This window comes from Epinephelus moara, chromosome 13 (genome assembly GCF_006386435.1).
Source record: "Epinephelus moara isolate mb chromosome 13, YSFRI_EMoa_1.0, whole genome shotgun sequence".
Taxonomy (NCBI): Eukaryota; Metazoa; Chordata; class Actinopteri; order Perciformes; family Serranidae; genus Epinephelus; species Epinephelus moara.
Window position 1 is genome coordinate 34525435 of NC_065518.1, and position 19986 is coordinate 34545420.

The 19986-nt window shown below is 39.8% G+C and overlaps 1 protein-coding gene across 1 annotated transcript in view; it reads right to left on the reverse strand.

Annotated features, from left to right (window-relative positions):
- Positions 1 to 19986, reverse strand: part of ryr2a (ryanodine receptor 2a (cardiac)) — a 255585-nt gene that overhangs the window by 125700 nt on the left and 109899 nt on the right. The window contains exons 10-20 of the mRNA XM_050060332.1: positions 17283 to 17439; positions 15402 to 15566; positions 13826 to 13947; positions 10065 to 10248; positions 7618 to 7753; positions 7257 to 7352; positions 5192 to 5310; positions 4697 to 4830; positions 4262 to 4503; positions 2753 to 2945; positions 497 to 701 (exon numbers count right to left, since the gene is read on the reverse strand). Of these exons, the coding sequence (XP_049916289.1) occupies positions 497 to 701; positions 2753 to 2945; positions 4262 to 4503; positions 4697 to 4830; positions 5192 to 5310; positions 7257 to 7352; positions 7618 to 7753; positions 10065 to 10248; positions 13826 to 13947; positions 15402 to 15566; positions 17283 to 17439 (1753 nt within the window). The remainder of the gene's footprint in view (positions 1 to 496; positions 702 to 2752; positions 2946 to 4261; positions 4504 to 4696; positions 4831 to 5191; positions 5311 to 7256; positions 7353 to 7617; positions 7754 to 10064; positions 10249 to 13825; positions 13948 to 15401; positions 15567 to 17282; positions 17440 to 19986) is intronic.

Below are 19986 nucleotides of genomic sequence, written 5' to 3' on the forward strand. Positions count from 1 at the left end.
TTATGGTCTGAGACCCTGGTACAAGCTGTCTGAGAGCTCAAATGTCTTGGGGTGCCCAAACTCTTGCATGGTGCTCCTTTCCATTTTTTCACTCTAAAATTGCATAAAACAAAAATAATACTCTGATCTTGCTTAAAATGTTGACAGTCATGTTAAATCTTTAACTTCATGCCTTTTGAACATCACTTAATTAACTATTCACAGTAAAATAAATCTTGAAAGTGGGTGCCCAAACTTTTGCATGCCACTGTAAAGGTGAATGAATTTACAAACTGATAAACCTAAATCAAAATGATCCTAAGTTAACTAATAAAGCAGGATGAAATAACATAATTCACACTAAAGAAATATTTAAAATATTATAGAAGATTTTGTCACTATTTGATTGTTTCATTATCTATTTATGTCTGTATTTATTCATATGATTATTTATTTCATAATGTCTTATGTATATTGCGCACTCTATGCTGCTAACAGGTGTGGCAGTGGTGTGTACCTGGCTGGTGTCCACAGGTGTGGGGGTGAATGCTGCCTGGCTCAATGTGACAGTGGGTCCCAGCAGGTCTCTGGCTGCAGTCTGGTCCTGACTCGCCTCCAGTTTCAGTTTCTCCCTGGGTAACACCGCCTCATAGCAGGGAGCGTAACCTGGAGGGGGGAGGAACTTAAACTCCCCATGACGACCCCCGAGGAGGAAGCGCACCCTGCAGGGCGACAGATGACACGAGAAGGAATCAAGGAGGAGAAGTTATGTTTTGAAGGGTGTGATTACAACAACACAACATTTTTTAATTTTCCAAACATCAAAGGAAACAGTCTGTACAACCACCAAACCCAGTGAGTTAATTAAATAACTTTTTTGTGAGTATGGCTGGTCAGATTCCAGCATTTTTGACAATTTGCAAATAAGTATATTAATAGAGGTATAAGCTATATGGGTAAAAATACATCTAAATAGCAGTAGGCAATACCACAAAATTTGGTTTTGATCCAATAGAAGTAATACAGGGCCAGAATCGATACCGATATGATACTTTTTATTACTGAATTTCATTTTATTTATTTTTTTAATGTGGGGGAAAGCGGTACGCCATCATTGATGTAGTACTTAAGTAACAGCAAGTGATGATCAATTACAGTTTGAAAATGTAACATTACCAATGCTGAAGATCTGATTTGACTAAAATATTAATTTCACTAGGCTACTATATATCTGGATATTCTTTGAGCCTCTCTGAAAAGACTCCCAGTGAACTCAGAGGTCTGGATGCTGAGGCGTTTCCCTCCTTCTCCCCACTTTTCAGTTCTCTTTCTCAGGATTTTTCCTCTTTCATTAAGCCATCACTGCTATAATGTGTGTATGTTAAAACTAGTCAGACTCGCACATACTATCCACACTGAATGTCTGGGGACAGTTACGGTCACACGGATGTGCATGCAGTTCTATTTATAGTACAACTAAGTGTATGCGTCAGCCCACAGCAGTTAACAGGAGGGCTGGGAGGTGAGCTTACCATCCTACTGCTGACATTGGTAAAAAGTGAAACAAAGAAGATGTTGCTGGATCCCAAGTAAGTTGACTGAGTGCAGACAACACAAAAGCGGAGAAGTAGATGTGTTCATGACAACGGAAAGTTGTTTGCACATACAGTTTTTCTCTTAAAATACAAATATGTACAGTGTAGAAGAGAGAAACAAATCCCTTTTTGGTATCGATCCTATTGACGCTAAGATCAATCTTAAAATGAAAACATGTTATTTAGAGTATAGATATTTGAGGATCAATTCGCTACTAACTTTTAAATAGCCACAAATTCTATAAATCACGTACAGTATTGTAATAAATGCATTTTCAATTGGTGTAAGGTCAAAAAGAGTCCTATAGAGGTGTATTTTTTGCCTTACCAATTCTAGCATTTGTTTACCACTGTATTATTCTTGTTGCCTTTTATTTTTGTAGACTTACTTTTAATTAGTTTTTCAATAAACACTGTAAAATATGTTACTTAACTGTGTGAAACTGAACTTTAATTCTGAAAAGTATTATACAAATAATGTACAGTATATATTCTAATTAAAGCTGTAGTTGGCAACTTTTATAAAAATAACTGTTGTCTTTGATGAAACTATCACTACATCCAGACAGTAGCACATGAGACGGATAATGTGAAAAAATTCTGTTCTTCCTCCTTCTCCTAGTGCTTCTAATGGCATTTGCAAGAATGTACAATGCCTGAACAAAAACAGCCAATCAGAGCTGAGGAGTCTCTGTCACGATTGACATGACTGACAGCTACGTTACAGAGTCCTCGGCTCTGAATGTTTTCATTTAGGTGCGGGAGATTCTAGCAATTGCCATTAGGAACACTAGCAGTTTCATGGACTGTCACATGTACTACTATCAGGATAAAATGACAGTTTCAGCAAATATAAAAACATATTTTTTCAATATGCAAGTGTACCTCTACTGTAGGTAGAGGAAAATGACATCCTGTGTGTTTTAGCTGTAAATAAGCTAATTCATTTCACACCTGACCAGTCAGTCAAATAGGCTGCTTTATCACTTCAGTGTAACTTGAACTACAAAAATATGGAGACCTGTAGCCTTTTTTGGCTTCACGGTGAAAGTGAGTCTCTGTTCTGCAGAAATATCTGAAGGTCATTTACCACCTTCATGAAGAATTTATAGTTTGATGGGGGGCAGACAAAAACTAAATTTCCATTTGGTGTAAACTGTTTGCAGTAAAGCACTGACTTGACTCCTGCAGAGAAGCTGGCCACAGGGAAGAAGAGGCCGTCAGAGTTGAAGTTCTCAAACATGCCTTGAACCGGCTGGCCGTTGATCCTGAAGGAGATGCTGGGCACACTGAGGTCCAGGCAGCAGCTCACCACATCCTCTGCTCTCAGAAGATGCTGATTAGGTGAGCTGACAGTCCGCGCAATGCAGCCTGCACAGTGAGGACACGGTTGAGTTTTAGTCTGCAATATGGGAGCATCTGAATTTTGAATCTGCCATCTGGAACAATCTGACTCCATATTCATAGAGCTGGGAGGTCATTTTATCTGAGTTCATCCAGTTTGCTTCCATATTTCATTAATAGCATTAAATTATTATCAAGTACTCGAGTACTAGCAGAAAAAAAATAAATAAATAAAAAAACCTTACAAAGGAATAGAGTCCAAAATGAACACCCGAGCAAAATTGTGGGAAGGGGTTGGGACTCAGTGCTGCACAGAATATAGAGAATAGCTGTGTAAACACAAGTTTAAGGTTACATAGCTAACACTGCATACTCAGTTTATTCTGTTGAAATACTTCCAAACATCACTTGCCATTCTGCTTTTAACGTTAGATTGGGTGATATCTGACTGAAAACACTGAATGTTGTCATTTTGCTATTTGGATCTGTGCAGATATTCATAGATAGCAGTTTAAGCACTGCATCCTATGCAAAAATTGTAAACTTTTCATAAAGAACATGGTCAGTTTACATTTCTATTTTAATTAATGCCTCTGCACCAGCCATAGCTGTGGCTGGGGGCAACATGTTTTCAGTTTAACCATCCGTACATCCCATTCTCATGAACGCTATATCTCAAGAACATCTAAAGGGATTTTTTTTTTTTCCAAAGTTGGTACAAACATCTACTCTGACTCAACAATGAATTGATGAGAATTTGGTCATCAAAGGTCAAAGGTCAAGGTCACTGTGACCACATCAGTGACAACAATGAACTGATTAAAATTTGTTGATCGAAGGTTAAGGTCACTGTACCCTCATAAAACATATCTTGGGCTATAACCCAATAATTCATATGCTAATTATGACAAATTTCATACAAATATCTAATAGCATAAAATGATGAAGTGACAACATTTTATAATCAAAAGGTCAATGTTTAACTTCATCATAATGTTCTGCAAAAACCCTTTTCTGGCCATTATTTAATATCATATCTCAGGAATCCTGGGTGCCCACCTTGAAACCAGAATGTATAGTTTTTTATGCCTCTGTGCTGTGGCAACAGTCATGGCCTGAGGCCTGGGGAAAGATGTGTGTGAAGCATCCATGTTTTAACAGACATGGATGTAAACTGTAACTGCAACTTGACAGGTTTGCAGAGGCATACAGTAAAACCACTAGGCGGTAATTGTAATTCATATATGTTTTCTGTTACTTAGCCCAAAAAAAAAAGCAATTACTCTATACATTGCCCTGATACTTATTTCTAAATCAAGTACACACACACACACAGACCTCACCTGACCAAAGATGGAGTCCATCAAAGCCGTAGGAGTAGAGGTCATCACCCACCCCGTTGCCGCCCCACCCCTCACCCCCACTGGGGTAGGGTGCATAGCCACTGGTGTTAGCCCAGCCCACCCTGAGGTGAGAAGCCTCTGCTGTGACGAACGGCAGTGCCTGATCCACGATCAGCTCGTAGTACCACTTCCTATACTGAGCAGAGCCATCGCTGACTCCCAGGAAGATGTTGGGACGCATGCTGTTGGGAAGATGAAACAGAGCAGAGACTGTTAATGGTCTGTCGGAAAATAACCTTCCACTGGGTTAGAATGGCAACTACTGTGCTGCCACTTAATTTTTTTATATGTCATGTTTCGATCCAGTAAATACTGCAAATTGTGTGTGTGTGTGTGTGTGTGTGTGTGTGTGTGTGTGTGTGTGTGTGTGTATACCTGCTTACGTGGTTGATCAGGCGGGTCTGCAGTAGCAGATCTCTTCCTGGCAGCAGGTTGTCACAGATCAGGTGCTGGTTGGAGCGCACTGCCACGCCGTGACACACACACAGTGAACACAACACATCCAGAACCTAAATGGTACACACAAACCACATAATATGTCAGTGTTGTAAACTATTGTCAAAGCATCAACAAAGACATACAAAGAGACAGAACTGCAGGATTCCTGACAGATGTTATTTGGACAGGCTACAGCTCCATGTCACATGCTGTCTTCTTTGCCACTAAAAATGTTTTGTTGCTCTATCATCCTGTTCAGTGAGTGCTCCCCTGGGACTGTTATTCCACGTGGGATTTTAAACAAAAATAATTTGAGAAAGGTGCCTAAATTTGGTTTCAAAGTGTATTATGGAAGCCGTTGTGTTAAACTTAAATACATATAAATGAACAAATGTCTATGTATATCACTAACAATAAAGTAAGTGACTATACCTTGTGGTTGCGTCCATGCTTGTCCAGCAGGGATATGATGGATTTGATGTGCCCCTCTTTGATTATGTTCAGTGCCTCAGGACTCTCCACCAGCACACAGTGAAGCACCTCCAGTATACCTACAAATACAAAATATGTGTAGTATAAATTATTACGTGTACAGAAAGCATTCAAAACCAGGGGCCATATTCAGAAATCACCTAAGGCTAAAAGTAGACTCTGTTCTAAGAATAAGTCAGAAAGCATTTTAGTGGCTCCTGAATCATTGAGACCTGCTCACAAGTCAGCTGTGCGCCTAACTGGGCCTCATGCAGGAAGCTATTTTTGAACATTTTTTCTTCTCTTCTTTTTTTCCACAATTTGTTCTTATTTTGTTAGTACGCATTGATATCTGGGATCGACCAGTGTTAGCTTTTCTATTTGAAGAGAGAAAATTATGCAAGTGCTTGAGAGCACTCTTACCAAGATAGAAAAACATCTAATTTTCAGTTTGTCCAATGCAAATTTAAATGTTATATTTGGGGAACATTTTTAAAATGCATGAATATCCTATCATCAAATTTAGATTATAATGTATTTTAGAGTCATTATAATAATTGGATTATTGTCCCCTGGAGACCATCGAGGAGGTGGGTGAGAGGAGGATGTTAGCCAAGCTGATATCCATCATGGACAACACCTCTCACTCCCTGCATGAGACTGTCCGTGCACTGAGCAGCTCATCCAGCAGCAGACTGCTGCACCCACAGTGCACGAAGGAGTGCTACCGCAGGTCATTCATCCCATCAGCTGTCAGACTCTTTAACAGCAACATCTGATGTAATGTAGCACTGTCATGTCTGCTGCATACCACTGTATAAAATCATCGCTGCTAAGACCCTGTGCTTTTTACATACTCTGTGCAATATTCCGCATCCATTGTGTATATAGTGTAAATAATCTTGTGTGTGCAGTTCATTCATTGTAGTGCCTTACTTTTTTTTATATATATATTTTTATATTTTAAATCCAGAAAGATATATATATATATATATATATATATTACGGAGCTACGGAGCCCCTAAAGTCCCCGCCCCCCCCAAAAAACTACCTACTATCTTGTGCGCATGAGATACTAACTCGAGCGCACGAGATACTAAAACATGCGCACGAGATAAGCTAAATCGAGCGCACGAGATAAGCTAACTTCAGCGCACGAGATACTAAAACGTGCGCACGAGATAAGCTAAATCGAGCGCACGAGATACTAAAACGTGCAATCGACATACAATTATTTCCCACGCTGAAAGCTCAGACAGGTCAGTGTCTGAGTCAGTACCATGGCTGTGTACTATTTATAGACGAGGTTACGTTACAGCGCAGCCAGGCTGCATTGGCTCTCTGCCAAGTTTTCCAGCGCATCCGCTTGAATACCAAACTGTATTTTGTGAATACAAACTATATGCTGATGTTGTAAATAGTACAGGCTATAAACAGTAAGCAACATCTAAAATAATCCTCACTAATAACGAATAATGAATTATAATGTATAGCCTAATAAATCTATACAGTGCGACCACTAGATGACTGCCGGCTGCTGTCCAGTCCAGTACACAAGACACACTGGTCTCTGTGAGCTCATACATCATCTCCAGGTAGAACAACTACTGTAAAACACTTGTGGATATTTTAGTCTTATGTCCATGGACGTCGAAACTATTTTTTGAGGGGGGGGGCACGCACACTTATCAGTGATTAAGGATTTGATTTGAAGGTTGTTGTGTGTTGTCATTCATTATACACAATATACACATTATACACAACATTATGGAAGGGTGGTAGTGATTGGCATGTCTGGGTCCTGCTGTACTGTGAGTTATAATTTTCAGTGTGTTTCTATTAATACACCTGCAACATCTACACCGTATCCCATTCTGCCTGTGCATCCTAAAACTGCCTTTCCCCTGCTGTTATCTCTTGACAAAACAGAAACTGGACCATCTGATTTCAATACTATCGCTTGATCATCATCCAATGGTGATAAGTATCAAATGTATATAGTGACCATCTCAATGAAGACACCCACCAGAAGAGGCCTCCAGTCTCTCCAGTCTGCTAATGAGCCAGTCCAATGAACCAGAAAACTGAGCACAGTTCTTCCTGTTACCTCTGATCAGTGCAGCTGGGAGGAGACAGAAAAGGACAGACATGACTCAAGAGGTGTTGCTATTATGTGATAATGGTAACCCACAATCCTGCACACACGTGTCCTCTGATTGCAACATTTTCTACTTTGACCTAATCTCTTTAAATAATATGAATAGCGATTTAATTTAATTCAATTTAATTACTTTCTGTAGAGCTCTTCATAAAATTCTACCAAAGATAATAAAATTTGTTGTAATTATATAATCCATCATGTTCATGCCATGCATGTGTGTGTATACCCAGTAGTTGGTAGAGGGAGTTGAGGATGGAGCTCCAGGCCTCTCCCGCCTCCCTTCCTACTGCTTCAGCAAAATGAGCTGCACTGCTGTAGACGTGAAGACGATCAATACACTCCAATACGAGGCTGATCATTCCCTACAAACACAGAAGTCATTGGTTTTAGTGGTTTATTCAGCTGGATTCACATCAGTATAATCAAATGAAGTGGACAAGAGAGACACAGTGCATAGCAGGAGGCTTTAATTGTTAACACTGTGAAGACTCAGCTTCAGATAAAGGACAGATTCCTACTTGTCACATCCGCAGCTTTAAATACTTTAACAAGGCCACCCTTAAGGCAGATTTATAGCATTGGCTCTGAGCAGAGCCTAAGCACGTTCAAAGCACTGCAGTTTTTGTCACTTCCGTGTTGGCTTCATTTTTCAGGCCCTGAGTTTGCCGCTTGTTCAAAACACACCTAAAACACACTTTAAAAATGGCTTTGTAGCTACAATTTCAAACACAGGTACACGAATCGGCTCCTAACTCAGAGGATTCACAGACACACTGACAAAATACTCGTCTTTTTCTGGATACATTTTCCCCACAAATACCACATGCTAATGTTATTAGTAGAAGGCTATGGCATTTTACATTGCATAAATTGGCCTCATGGCTAGCGGAGTTCTCCTTTAACCGTTAGTGAGGTACTGTTAAGTTTAGTTGATTCAAAACACACATTAAACATGGCTTAATAGCGACAATTTCAATTCCAAGTACATAAATTGGCCTTAAATAACTCGCAGGATTCACAGACAAAGCACTTGTCTTTTGCTGGACACATTTTACTCACAAATACAACATGCTAATGTTATTAGCACAAGCCTATGGCATTTGACATTGTATAAATTAGCCAAGCCACTAACGGACTTTTTCATTACTAACAAGGTTCACCGACAAAATAACTGTTATACTGAACACGTTTTCCAAACAAATATAACATGCTAACATTATAAGCACAAGCCTATAGCATTTTATATTGTATACATTAGCCTAGCACCTAGCAGAGATATCCCCTACTCATATGAAGTCAGGATAAATCACACACAAGACTTAAAACGCTATTTTGTGGAGGCCTTATCGTCTTCACATTTTATTGTTTCTTATCTGTGAAATAAAAGTAAATAAAAACTTCATTTCCACTGAGGGAAATGGTTTCAGCTTACAAAAATAGACAGGATGTCTGTGTTGCCGTGACTTGTAGTCATATTTCTGGGGAGGTGCAAGTCAGGCTACAGTGAAGGCTCACAGGGTTCATCAACAAAACAATTGTCTTAATAATCTTTTTTTTTTTTTTTTTCAAATTTGCTTTAAAAAAATCACTAAATAAAAAACTCACTGGTGACGGACTTATAAATAAACTGATTACACAGCACTGTGAAGGAAGAGTTAAACGGCAAAGACCTTAAAATTAAAAACTGAGATATACAAGACATTTTTCTCAGTTTTGGTTGTGTGATAAATGTTTATTTTTATCTATACTGTTAAAAATTACTATATCTGAACTATACTGTACATGAAGGTGGTGAAAATGGTGATAAAGAGATACCAGGGAACAAATCATATGGCTTAGAGGTAGCATGCGCACAGGAGATAAACTGATGCAGGAGTGAAATATAACTGGTGAGTGTGATGAAATATAATCATAAGTAAACAGCCATCATATATGACTTTCCCTTAAATTGCCACAAGGGACTTCTGTTGGCATTATAGAAACAAAATGAGTGGAACAGACATCAATCATCAATCAATACAACAGGATGGTCAGAGTAGCGGCCATTTCTATGTGAGCCGTTGCCATTGCAGCTATTGTCATTGCAACCAATGTAGCAGCAATGTAACCTCCAATTAAACAAACCAACTAAGGGCAAGTCACAAACTCACTGAGGTGGTTTTACAGTAATGACCAACTGAGCAGCCGAGTAGTGTGAAGCCTGAAGAGGCGTCTTTTCTGCACTTTTTCTGTTGCCTTGCTGCTAGAGAGGAATTGAGGATTGCTGGGTTTAATTTATTGGTATTTTATTGGTAACTTATCAAACCCTATTCCATAAATGAAAACATCGGCTTATTGTATACTTTAGGCACAGAGTAAACAGAGTTGTCAGCCTAATGAGTGTGACATACTTAATGGCCCCACTGATGTGTGTTGTCACCATGACAACAAATCACAATTGCCATTTTCTGTTGAACTAATTTAGGTATGTGACCACAGCAAACAGTTAAATGTCATCTCTATCCATTCTATTTCTATGGTTGGCATAATCCTTTCATTTTAGCTTTTTTTTTTTAAATCTACCTTAGAAATTAATTTGTAAAATTATAGAACAGATTCTACTGCCACTTCATGACCTTGTTAAACAAGAGTCGAACACACACACACACACACACACACACACACTCTCCCTACCTCTTCCTGAAAGAGGTTCTGCCGGTTCTTCAGAGCTCTCAGTCGGTTCTGCTTGTCTTCATGTTCCAGGTGATCTCCAGGTGGTTGGAAGTAGCCAATCAGATCCTGCAGACTCAGACTGACTGAATCTATTGGTAGATCTAAGGTGGAGCTCTTCCCTTTTTTCCTTAGTGTGTCCAGACCCCTGGAGCATACAGAGCAGAGGACGCCGTCACAAACTGGCTCAGTGAATGTAACCAGTAAGGAGTTCACACAAAAGACTGAGTTAAAACAAACAGAACTTGTGTCAGGTGTGCTGTGTAGGTATTGAAGGTGCAAAACCAAAAGGCAATGATGCAGGGTGGACGTCTGATGTAGGAAGGGAGAGAGCCAATTAACAACTGGGGCAGCTTTTATAGCATGGGAAGGCCCAGGTGAGCTTAATCAAGGCAGTGACTCTCCCATGTCAGCCAACTGCCTGATGAGGTTAGCCAGGACATCCTCCAAGACAGCTGGAGGGGTGTATGGGGGGTCAGAATGACAATCAATGGTCACTGCTGCTATAATACTGGTGTCTACTACCTGATTATGTTGACTGAGACCTAAAATGTTAGTGCATTAGGATTTTTTACTCCTTTGTTGAAAGCTAATTTATATGCAAATGTTTAGCCAGTCAGTGTAATGAGAAAATTTTTTATTTCTGCAGTGTGTTTTTGCTCAGAACGACTGTGAGGCTGTCGGCTCTCACTGTGTTCAGACTGAGTTTGCAGTTGGAGCTGATTGTTTATGCACACCTCCCTGCTGCTCTGCTTTGGTTTGATGTATGGATGTGATGATGTGTCTCATTGACATGTCAGAACATCGGTTCACTGGAGATATCTTCAATTGGGACATTCTGTATGTTCTTTTTAATAAAATAAAATACTTCTGTTGTCTTTAAAGAGGAGAATCTTTTGTGACATTTTTTATATGTAGCGTTTAAGAGAGGAGAGATTTATCTCTCCGTTTGCAGTGTGATGTAATACATGAAAGAAGTTGTTTTCAGACAAATGTTTCACAGCTGCAGTGGTATCTGGGCACATTTGACACTCATGTCGCAATTGACCTTTAGCTAAACGCCATCCCTCTGTGATGGTGCTTCAAGCTGTCGGAGTAAGCGTGGAGCCCACACTGTAACTAACTGCACTCCCTGAAGAAATATTATCATATTTTGGAATAATGAAAAAGCAGTTCCAGAGAGAAGCAGACAGAGGGGTCTACAAAGTGCGCTTGAAGGAAATACCCAGGATGTCAAACTGACTCAGCAGAGAAAACAGGTTAAAAAGACAAAGATAGTTAGAAGCTAAAGCCGAACTACAGGCTACAGATCACAGTGTAAATGTGACCCACCACATCACGGCTGATCGCCACAGAAAACAATGAATATAAAGGGAAACTTCGCTAATATTCAACCAGCTGTGTGGCATTGCTGTGTGTGCAAATGAACCATGTTTAACTTCACCCCCATGCCACTGCCAGCCCCCTGACCTCTGCCCCTGGATGGGCAAGGAGACACAACGATAAACAATGTTCATCTGAGCACAATGGGATGACACAAAGCTGGTTGAATATCAGCAGAGTTTTCCTGCTTCCCTTTACTGGTTCCTCTACAGCAGTATCATAATTATTAAAAGGCAAAAGCAGCATGTTTATACATTCAGAGGGTTCGATTTTGGTTTTGGAACAAGAGAGTAATGTATATCTTTTTCCAGCCTCTCCAGGTAACGAGTATCACTAATACACGACATGCCCCAGGCACAACATTTAGCTCCAAATCCACAAAAACAGCCTGAAAATGAAGGAAAACTGAAACAATTGGAATATAGTCAATGCAGCACAGCTGTGTTGTTGTTGGACCCCGGTCTGAGCCAACCTGATGCTACATTATGATTGGCCAGTTTGCATTTGGGGGTAGGACTTAGCAAAGGGTCAGTTAACAGAATGGTACTGCACAGGGGCTGAAATGAGTTACATTTATTTGAATGGGCTTCAAGAATTGGAAATGCAACATCAGAACTCAACAATAAGGATTGCCCAGTTGTCCAAGACAAGTAAAATGCCACATCGGGCTAGTATATCTAGCAACTCCCGATCAGGCATGTGGTAAAAAAAAATAAATAAATAGATAATTTTTTCAGGAGCTGATGAAGCTCTGGAGTGAGCCATCTCGTGTCCTTCTCATTTCTGTTGAGAGGTATATGTGTGCAGTACCTATAAGGCACTGGCAAGACATTGGCAGCAGGTAAAAAATAGTTTATGAGCTGAAGTGCAAGCGAGCATTCTAGTGATCCTGGAAACAGGACTGTAGTTGAGTGGCATTGCAGGATGTAGGCAAACCTCCAACTATAGTACTCAGTGTGCCGCAAGTTTGAGAGCAAGATGGATAAAATGGGGTTGTTATTCATGATAGTTACCTTTAATCTTTGTGGTTATTTGATAACTGCTAATAAATAAAACAATTTGTATAGGGGCAAGAAACAATTGACTTTGGGCAAGTAGATTTCTGATCCTTTTGCCGGACCGAGAAAGTGAAAGAAAAAAACATTAACACTGAACCCTGAACATGCTTCTTCCTAAGTCTGCAATATCTCACTGTGTGCAGCGATATGTTTGCTGCACACAGTGAGAGCAGCTGCTGAGACTTCAAACAGGAATACAGCGGCTTGTTGCTTTACATAAAAAAGGCACCCAGCGCACAAGCTGCGGGATCCTGCCACAGTTTCACTGAAGGAGCCAGTTCCAGTTCTCTCCTCAAATTAAAAGACACTAAAGCAGAATGCAGCATGCGTGCTGCTTCTCATATACTGTGGTACATTAAGTGCAGGATATTTGCTTTCAATTAGGTTACTATCAGTGTCTTGCCTCATGTTCACTCCAGAGCAGCCTGCATTTCCCCTGAGCTTCATTTTCACTACCATTCAAGAGAAATTACACAGGTACAGTCACAATATGTTGTCACAAGATCACAGAGTGAACAGAACTTCTCTAGCATGCAAGGGGAATTGCAGCAGGCTTGTTATATAGTTTAAGTGCACACAGGTGGAGCTGGCTGGTTGTGTTAGTGCAGTGGTTCCCAACTGGTTCAGCCACACGGTCCAGATTTCTCCTCTGTCATTAGTTCAAGGTGCACACAGTTTAATACATTCAGCATCATACTTGAGTTTGGCCATGTCATAGAGCTACTTTGCTGTCTCTGGCAAGAAGCTGTCCAATATTCACTCACTCTACAGCAGGAAACAGAGCTTCAAAATGAAAGCTCTGTCCCCTAAATTCACTATATTTAAAAATCAAGTGTGCTTTTCACAAACTTGACATGTTTGCAAGTCACTTGTGGTCCATTCATAATGGACGCATGTCCCACCAGTTGGGAATCAGCATGTAAGTGGGTCCCATATATTTCAAGCTGACTTCAGTCATCAAGAATCATGATGTTCCTGTTGAATTTCTCACAGCTGTTTGGATTCATGAACCCTCATGAGTAAAGCCCTTTTCACGAGTGCATCACAATTTGCTGGGATAAATCCCTGTCACTTTTAACTTTTCAGATTCTTACTGTATGCTGCTGCTGGGGTTTAATCCAACCTGATCCACACTGCAGCCTCCTCTGCTACTGTCTTATTCCCGTCCTTTGCTATGGTATCTCTTGTCTTATTTATGCCATGTGTGTGTGCATATCTATGTGTGTGTGTGTGTCTGTGTCTGTGTCTGTGTCTGTGAATGTGAATGTGTGTGCAGTAACCCACCTGATAAAGAGGTTGAACAGAAACACAGTACTGCGGATGACTCTGGCAGTGCGACTCTCCTCATGTTGTGACCGAGACAGTGTCAGCCCATCGTCCATGTGACCCTCATGGTGCATGATGGCCTGAAATAAGAATAAAAGATTTTGAAAAACACTGACCCCTACTTCTAATATCATGCTGAACATCATCGTCAGAATAAAGCGAAATAACTGAATAGCTGATTCTTAACTAATAAACTGTTGAAATGTTACAAATACTCTACAAACTATCTGTACTATTTTAAAGTGTTAACAAAATGGTTTCTTGCAAGACTATTATGTCAAACCTGAGCTGTGTCAGGATAAATCAATAAGTGGGGCAACATCAGAGAGAGTAATCCAGGACCCCTGTTGTTGGAAGTCAAATAAGAAGCTGCAATTGTGTGTCAGTTTACCAAAATATCAAAATTTGAATTTACAGTCATACTGGCTGTTTTCTAATTGTGCTTTCACTTTTTTTTCTTGTGATAAGACTGACTTTATTTGCAACAAGAGAAAAAAATTATTAAAGCATTAAAGGATAAATCTTGTCATCAGCTTTGGAATTAATAAAATTGTATATTTAACAGAAGTGGAATGATTCACTGTTAGCTCAAGTCCATCTCCCTCCCTTGCCTTCCTGACATTAGCTCCATTCAGACATTCAGACCTACTTCTTTGTCACTAGTGACATTTTTTTACCACATAGAGAAGATCTTATCTTATAAAACCACGCAAAGCTTCACTGACTTATTTAAAGCATGGATGCAGGCACCTCTCGATTTTACTCTGATGTTAATAAAGGGTCATATGACAGCGTAATGCATTCACTTCAGATAAAAAATTTCTCTCTTTCTGAATTAATGAGAAAATAATAAGAAATTTCACAAAAAAACATCAATTCAACAAATGAATGAATGAAACCTTTACTGCCCTGCATCGAGATTTGCTTTGCACAAATGAGCATAAAGAGTGTCCAAACACACATTAACAACAACCACACATAACATAAAAACATGCAAAAACACAATAAAACATTATAAAAAGCATCATCACTGGAAATTTGACAAAGCACATTAAGTTAAAGAAGTGCCAGCTCCTGACCTGTGATCAGTGCTTGTAAGCAGCTGAATGCTACATGGAATAAATGATGTCATATCTCTTTTAGTCCACATCCTGGCCTTGCTATACTTGCGCCTGAAGGTAAGGGTGCATACTCACACCAAAGAGGGGGCAGTAAATCTGCTACGATCTCATGTGCTAGATTAATTGTGAATTCACAAAGTTAATGTCTTTTTAATATCTTTTTTTTTAATAATTAAGTCGTTTTTTCATAATTCTGGCATAATAATCATGTTAATTTAGCAAGATTTCTCATGTGTATGGATTACACTTCTGTAGGGTCATAAATTCTAGTGGTAACTTCATAATCTGCTGCCACATCTTGTTGCTGCATCTTGGTCACTCCTTGGTATCGGCATGGATTGTAGTCACAAGAAAAGAGAGGCAGATGATAAAACCTTCTAAAAAGTGCAGTATGCTTTAATGCAGCGGTGTACCTTTCTCTGTACTCCTCCCATGCGTGCACACTTGGCATCAACAGTCTGGTACGTAAGCCACAGGCAGGTGTCAACATGTTGGATGTAACATACAGAGTCTCCATACTTAATGTCAGGAACACCCATGCCATCCACCTCCTTCTTCACCCCAGGGTCCAACTTTTCCTGAAGGGGAGAAAAAACAGAATACTGTAATCAATACTGGATAAATGTTACATGACAGACACAGCAGTGCCTTAATGGATCATTTCATGATTTAAGATTCCAGTTAGTTTAAAGCAGGGCCATGTGTTTCTAGTTTATGCCACCATGGCAAACAACTGTGTGCAGAATTCCGGGATTTAAAGATTCAGCATCAGAGGTTTTACATGCTATACTGACTCATCACTAATATCCCTAAAAATGTATTTATGAATTTACAAAACTGGTTAATACAAGTCAGATGGTAAATAGAGACTGTGAACACTGTGTCCATATCTGGATTCGTTTGACAGCATCATATCTTTATCAGCATAAACACTAGTAGATTTTTTTTAAATGTATTTTTATGGTTTTTATATTTCTTTCTCTTTACTGTGCTTTATGTGTTTTACCATAAATTTAAACTAAACTCACCACAATATTTCACTCCCATTTAAATACTAAAGTCTGAAACAATTTTCTTGACTGTGGCACGATTGGTCGATAATCAATTTGTGGATCAACAGAAAATTAATCAGAATTGATTAAATGCAAAAGCATTTGAGTTGTTAATGGACAACAATCGGGATAAAGGACTACGGTGAGACAAAATAAGTGTAGTGCTTTCTGACAGGCACATTATCTCATCAACCTATATAAAACCTGGAATCAAATCAGGGTTTTAATGGTGAGAGATAGTGGAGCATTTGATATTATACGACCCTTCTCTGTTTCAGCCATAAATATCTGATGCTTGCATGAGAGTAAAGATAAGAAAAAGAAAAAATATACCACATGATGACATTACCACCAGCGCCCGACTCAAATGCAATGCAGACCCCAGCTCCCTAAACACCTTAAGGACATCTCCGACAGCCACCTATCAGTAACAAGGACCCCGCTGAGTCCCCATGCAGGCCCTGCACAGCACACCACAACCATCATCACTGCCAAAAAAAGCAGAGCACCACACTGCAATGCAGCCGCCGTGGCAATAAGCCCCAGCTTCCGGACGCAATATCTACACTCCTCCCGACAGGAGCAAGCCACACCACACCACCAGCGACCAAACACATCAAAGCCGCCTCTTATCAAGACACATCCATTGCCAATAAATACAATAAAGACATGAGGGGAAAATGCACACCAACTCCAGCGAGGCGCCAGCCGACAGGCAGACACAAACAAAAGGGAAAGCACTATATTGCACAAACTAACTTTGGCCATTTTAACTTTGTTTTAACCTGTTTTGTCTTTTATGTTCTTCATTGTTTTACTGTAATTGCTCTGTTTCATCATTTTAGTATATTTTATTATTTCACTCTGCTGTTTTCACTCTGTATAGCACTTCATAATAATGAAAAGTATTCAGTAATAAAAGGGTGCTGTAAATAAAGATTTTATTAAAGTTATTCCTACTGTATCTACTGAAAGTGTATGAACACAGAGCACTCTATCTACGGAGAGCAGACAGACAGTTATAGAAAGCAGTTATAAGTACATTATGGCCATACCACAATCTCCAGTCATTAGATTACAGAGAGAACCATGATGTGGATGTTGTGATGCTCTACAGCCTTTAACACAAGATGATGTTTGGTTTTACTTGTTGACCCTCTGAAATATGCCCTTCCATTAGCTTCCGAAGCCATAATACATCATACCCTTTATAGACAGTGTTGTGGATGTTGTTGACTGTACCTTGGAGGACCTGAAGCAAAAGGCTGTCGACTTGACATCAGCTTTTTCTTTGTCCATCAGCAACAGGGACTTGTCTTCTATTAGACTCAGATACTTCCCTGTGGTCACATGTCTCAGTCTGAAAGGCTGACCCCAGCGGATATGACTCCCACTCCACCTGGACACACAAACAGTCAGAGGCAGAAATGCTTAAAGTACAAATAAACATGAAGAACCCTAAATAAAAACATATACCTGCAAAAACCAGCAAACTAGGCAGGGTTAAAAGTTAACCATGAATGAAGTTCCTTTAAAGCTGCACTTGTAAATATTTTTACAAACCATATATCAAATGACTATGTGTAATATGAAAGTTGTTACTCATACGAACAAACCCATCAACTCTGTAGTTCCCTTCAGCTCCACACAAGGCTGGATTATCAGCTGGGCAAACCAGGAACCTTCCCCAGAGCCTCAGACCCTCAGAGAATGTAAATGGTCCTGGTTGACCATGTGGCAGTTGCAGTAATTTAACCAACTGCAAATTTGTTAAAGGATAAGTTCTGTTCTTTTCAACATGGACTCCAGGTGTATGGCAACATTATGGAAAGGATCCCTACAGAGACAGACCTTTTTGTTAAAGAGTAAGATCCTTTTTGTTTAATCAGGACCAGCCCTGAAATCGCCATCACCAAACCCACCAGAGTCCATTTGAATAAATAGGAATTTTAGCATGTATAGAGCCAGCATATTTTCACATCCAACTGGTTGGTGATTTTTGGAACAATGGAAAGATGAAACAAGAGTTTCAACAACAGTTTTTGTGAGAGTTTTTTTTGTGTGTGTGTGTGTGTCTGTCTGTCTGTCTGTCTGTCTGTCTGTCGAGTCGACTTTGAATAAAGTGTGTTTTACGATGATTAAATTACTGTTTATTTCAATGGAGTCTGGGGCTGTTTCTGGTTGTACAAAAAAAGATCTTACTCTCTGACAAAAAGGCCTATCTCTGTAGGGATCCTTTCCATAATGTTGTCAGACACGTAGAATATTGATCTCAGTCCGTCAGTGGCAAAAACAAGCACTCTTAGTGGATGTATATTGACAGTGCGAACATGCCCTGAGTGGTTACATTGCAACCTGTTTTGCCGCTACTGGCTGCAGCCCTGTCACTTAATTCTGGACCCACTTCAAAAATTGTTGATCCAGTTAGTCACTTGGGTACAAAAACATGGGAAAATAGGGTCAAGGTTGAAAAAAATAACAAATTTACACTTTAAGCAATATGCACCACCAAAGCACAAAATAAACTGAAATGATAATGGCTTATAGACGGGCCCTGTGTCATAATGCACCTTTCTTATTTCAGTTTATATGTCTATAAATACATTTGTGTTTAATTAAATTGCTACAATCTAGTGAACCTGCAGGGTAGTATCACAGAATAGGAGTTCTGGTTGGTAAATTATTGTTCTTGATGGGTCATTAATGGCAACAAGAACACATACACAATGCACAGCTCATTTACTGTATCCCCCAGAGGCTCCTAGCAGGTTCTGGTAATGACTCTACAGAGTGCTTTAGTGTCTTTCAGTTCATTGTTTTGATTTTACAGCCTAGAATCTGTGCTCTGATCCAGCCTGTTCCCAGTAGGCAGCTGTTAATCAGCAGAAAGAGTTAGCAAATAAAACCAGCTGGTAAACATAGTGGAGCAAATGTGTCTCTTCGCCATGCTATGCTACATGAACGCTTCATCATCATATGTTATCTTCTCAAGCTTAAGTTGAAATTAATTGAGAACCTGAGTGAGGACAGGTCTGTCTCCTATTGAAAATGTGTGGTGCATTATAAAGTGCAAAATATGACAACAGCACCCGTTCTGTTGAGCAACTGAAGTATATCAAGCAAGAATGGGTAAAAAATGTCACCATCAAAACTTCAACAATTAGTGTCCTCAGTTCCCAAACACTTACTGAGTGTCTTAAAAAGAGAAGGTGATGTAACACAGTGGTAAACATGCCCCTGTCCCAACTTTTTGGAAACATGTTGCAGGCATTAAATTCAGACTAAGCGTATCAGTTTGAACATTAAGGGCCCTATTTAGATGGTCTAAAGCGGACGGCAGAGGGCGCATAATCCATGGCGCAAGTGTCATTGCTATTTAGATGCAGGCGCAGTTGTCATTTTCACGCCCTGCGCCATCTTCGTGTAACTAGCAAATGAACTTGCGCTTCTCTGGGTGTGTTGGTATAAAAATGAGGAGTGGTCAGGCGCAGTCATGGCGCGTTGCTAGTTAGATGACTTAAAAAGCAAATGCGCCAGTGACCAACAAAAACCTGGTCTAAAGTCAACGGCGCAGTATTTCGCTGTTAAACAAGTTAGTAATATGCGTCTCTAGGCGGGTGCACAACGCGCGTGCACTCTGCTCACACACACACAGAGCAGCCACACACATGCAAAACATAACAAATAAAAATATGATTACAATGTGAAAGGTTATTATTGTGCACATTTAAATATTTATCAGAAACACGTCTTAATGGTCAGTCATTAATCAGAATGATCTAATCGCAGTAATAATGATCGTCATAATCCGGGAGGTCCAAGCTCGCAGTGTCCGAATATATGGAACTGCGAGCAGACCTCCACGGGCTGATGATGCATAGCCTGTAAAATGAACTTGTCTTTCCCAAATGAATTGTGATCATGTTGGCATGTAAATCACAAAATC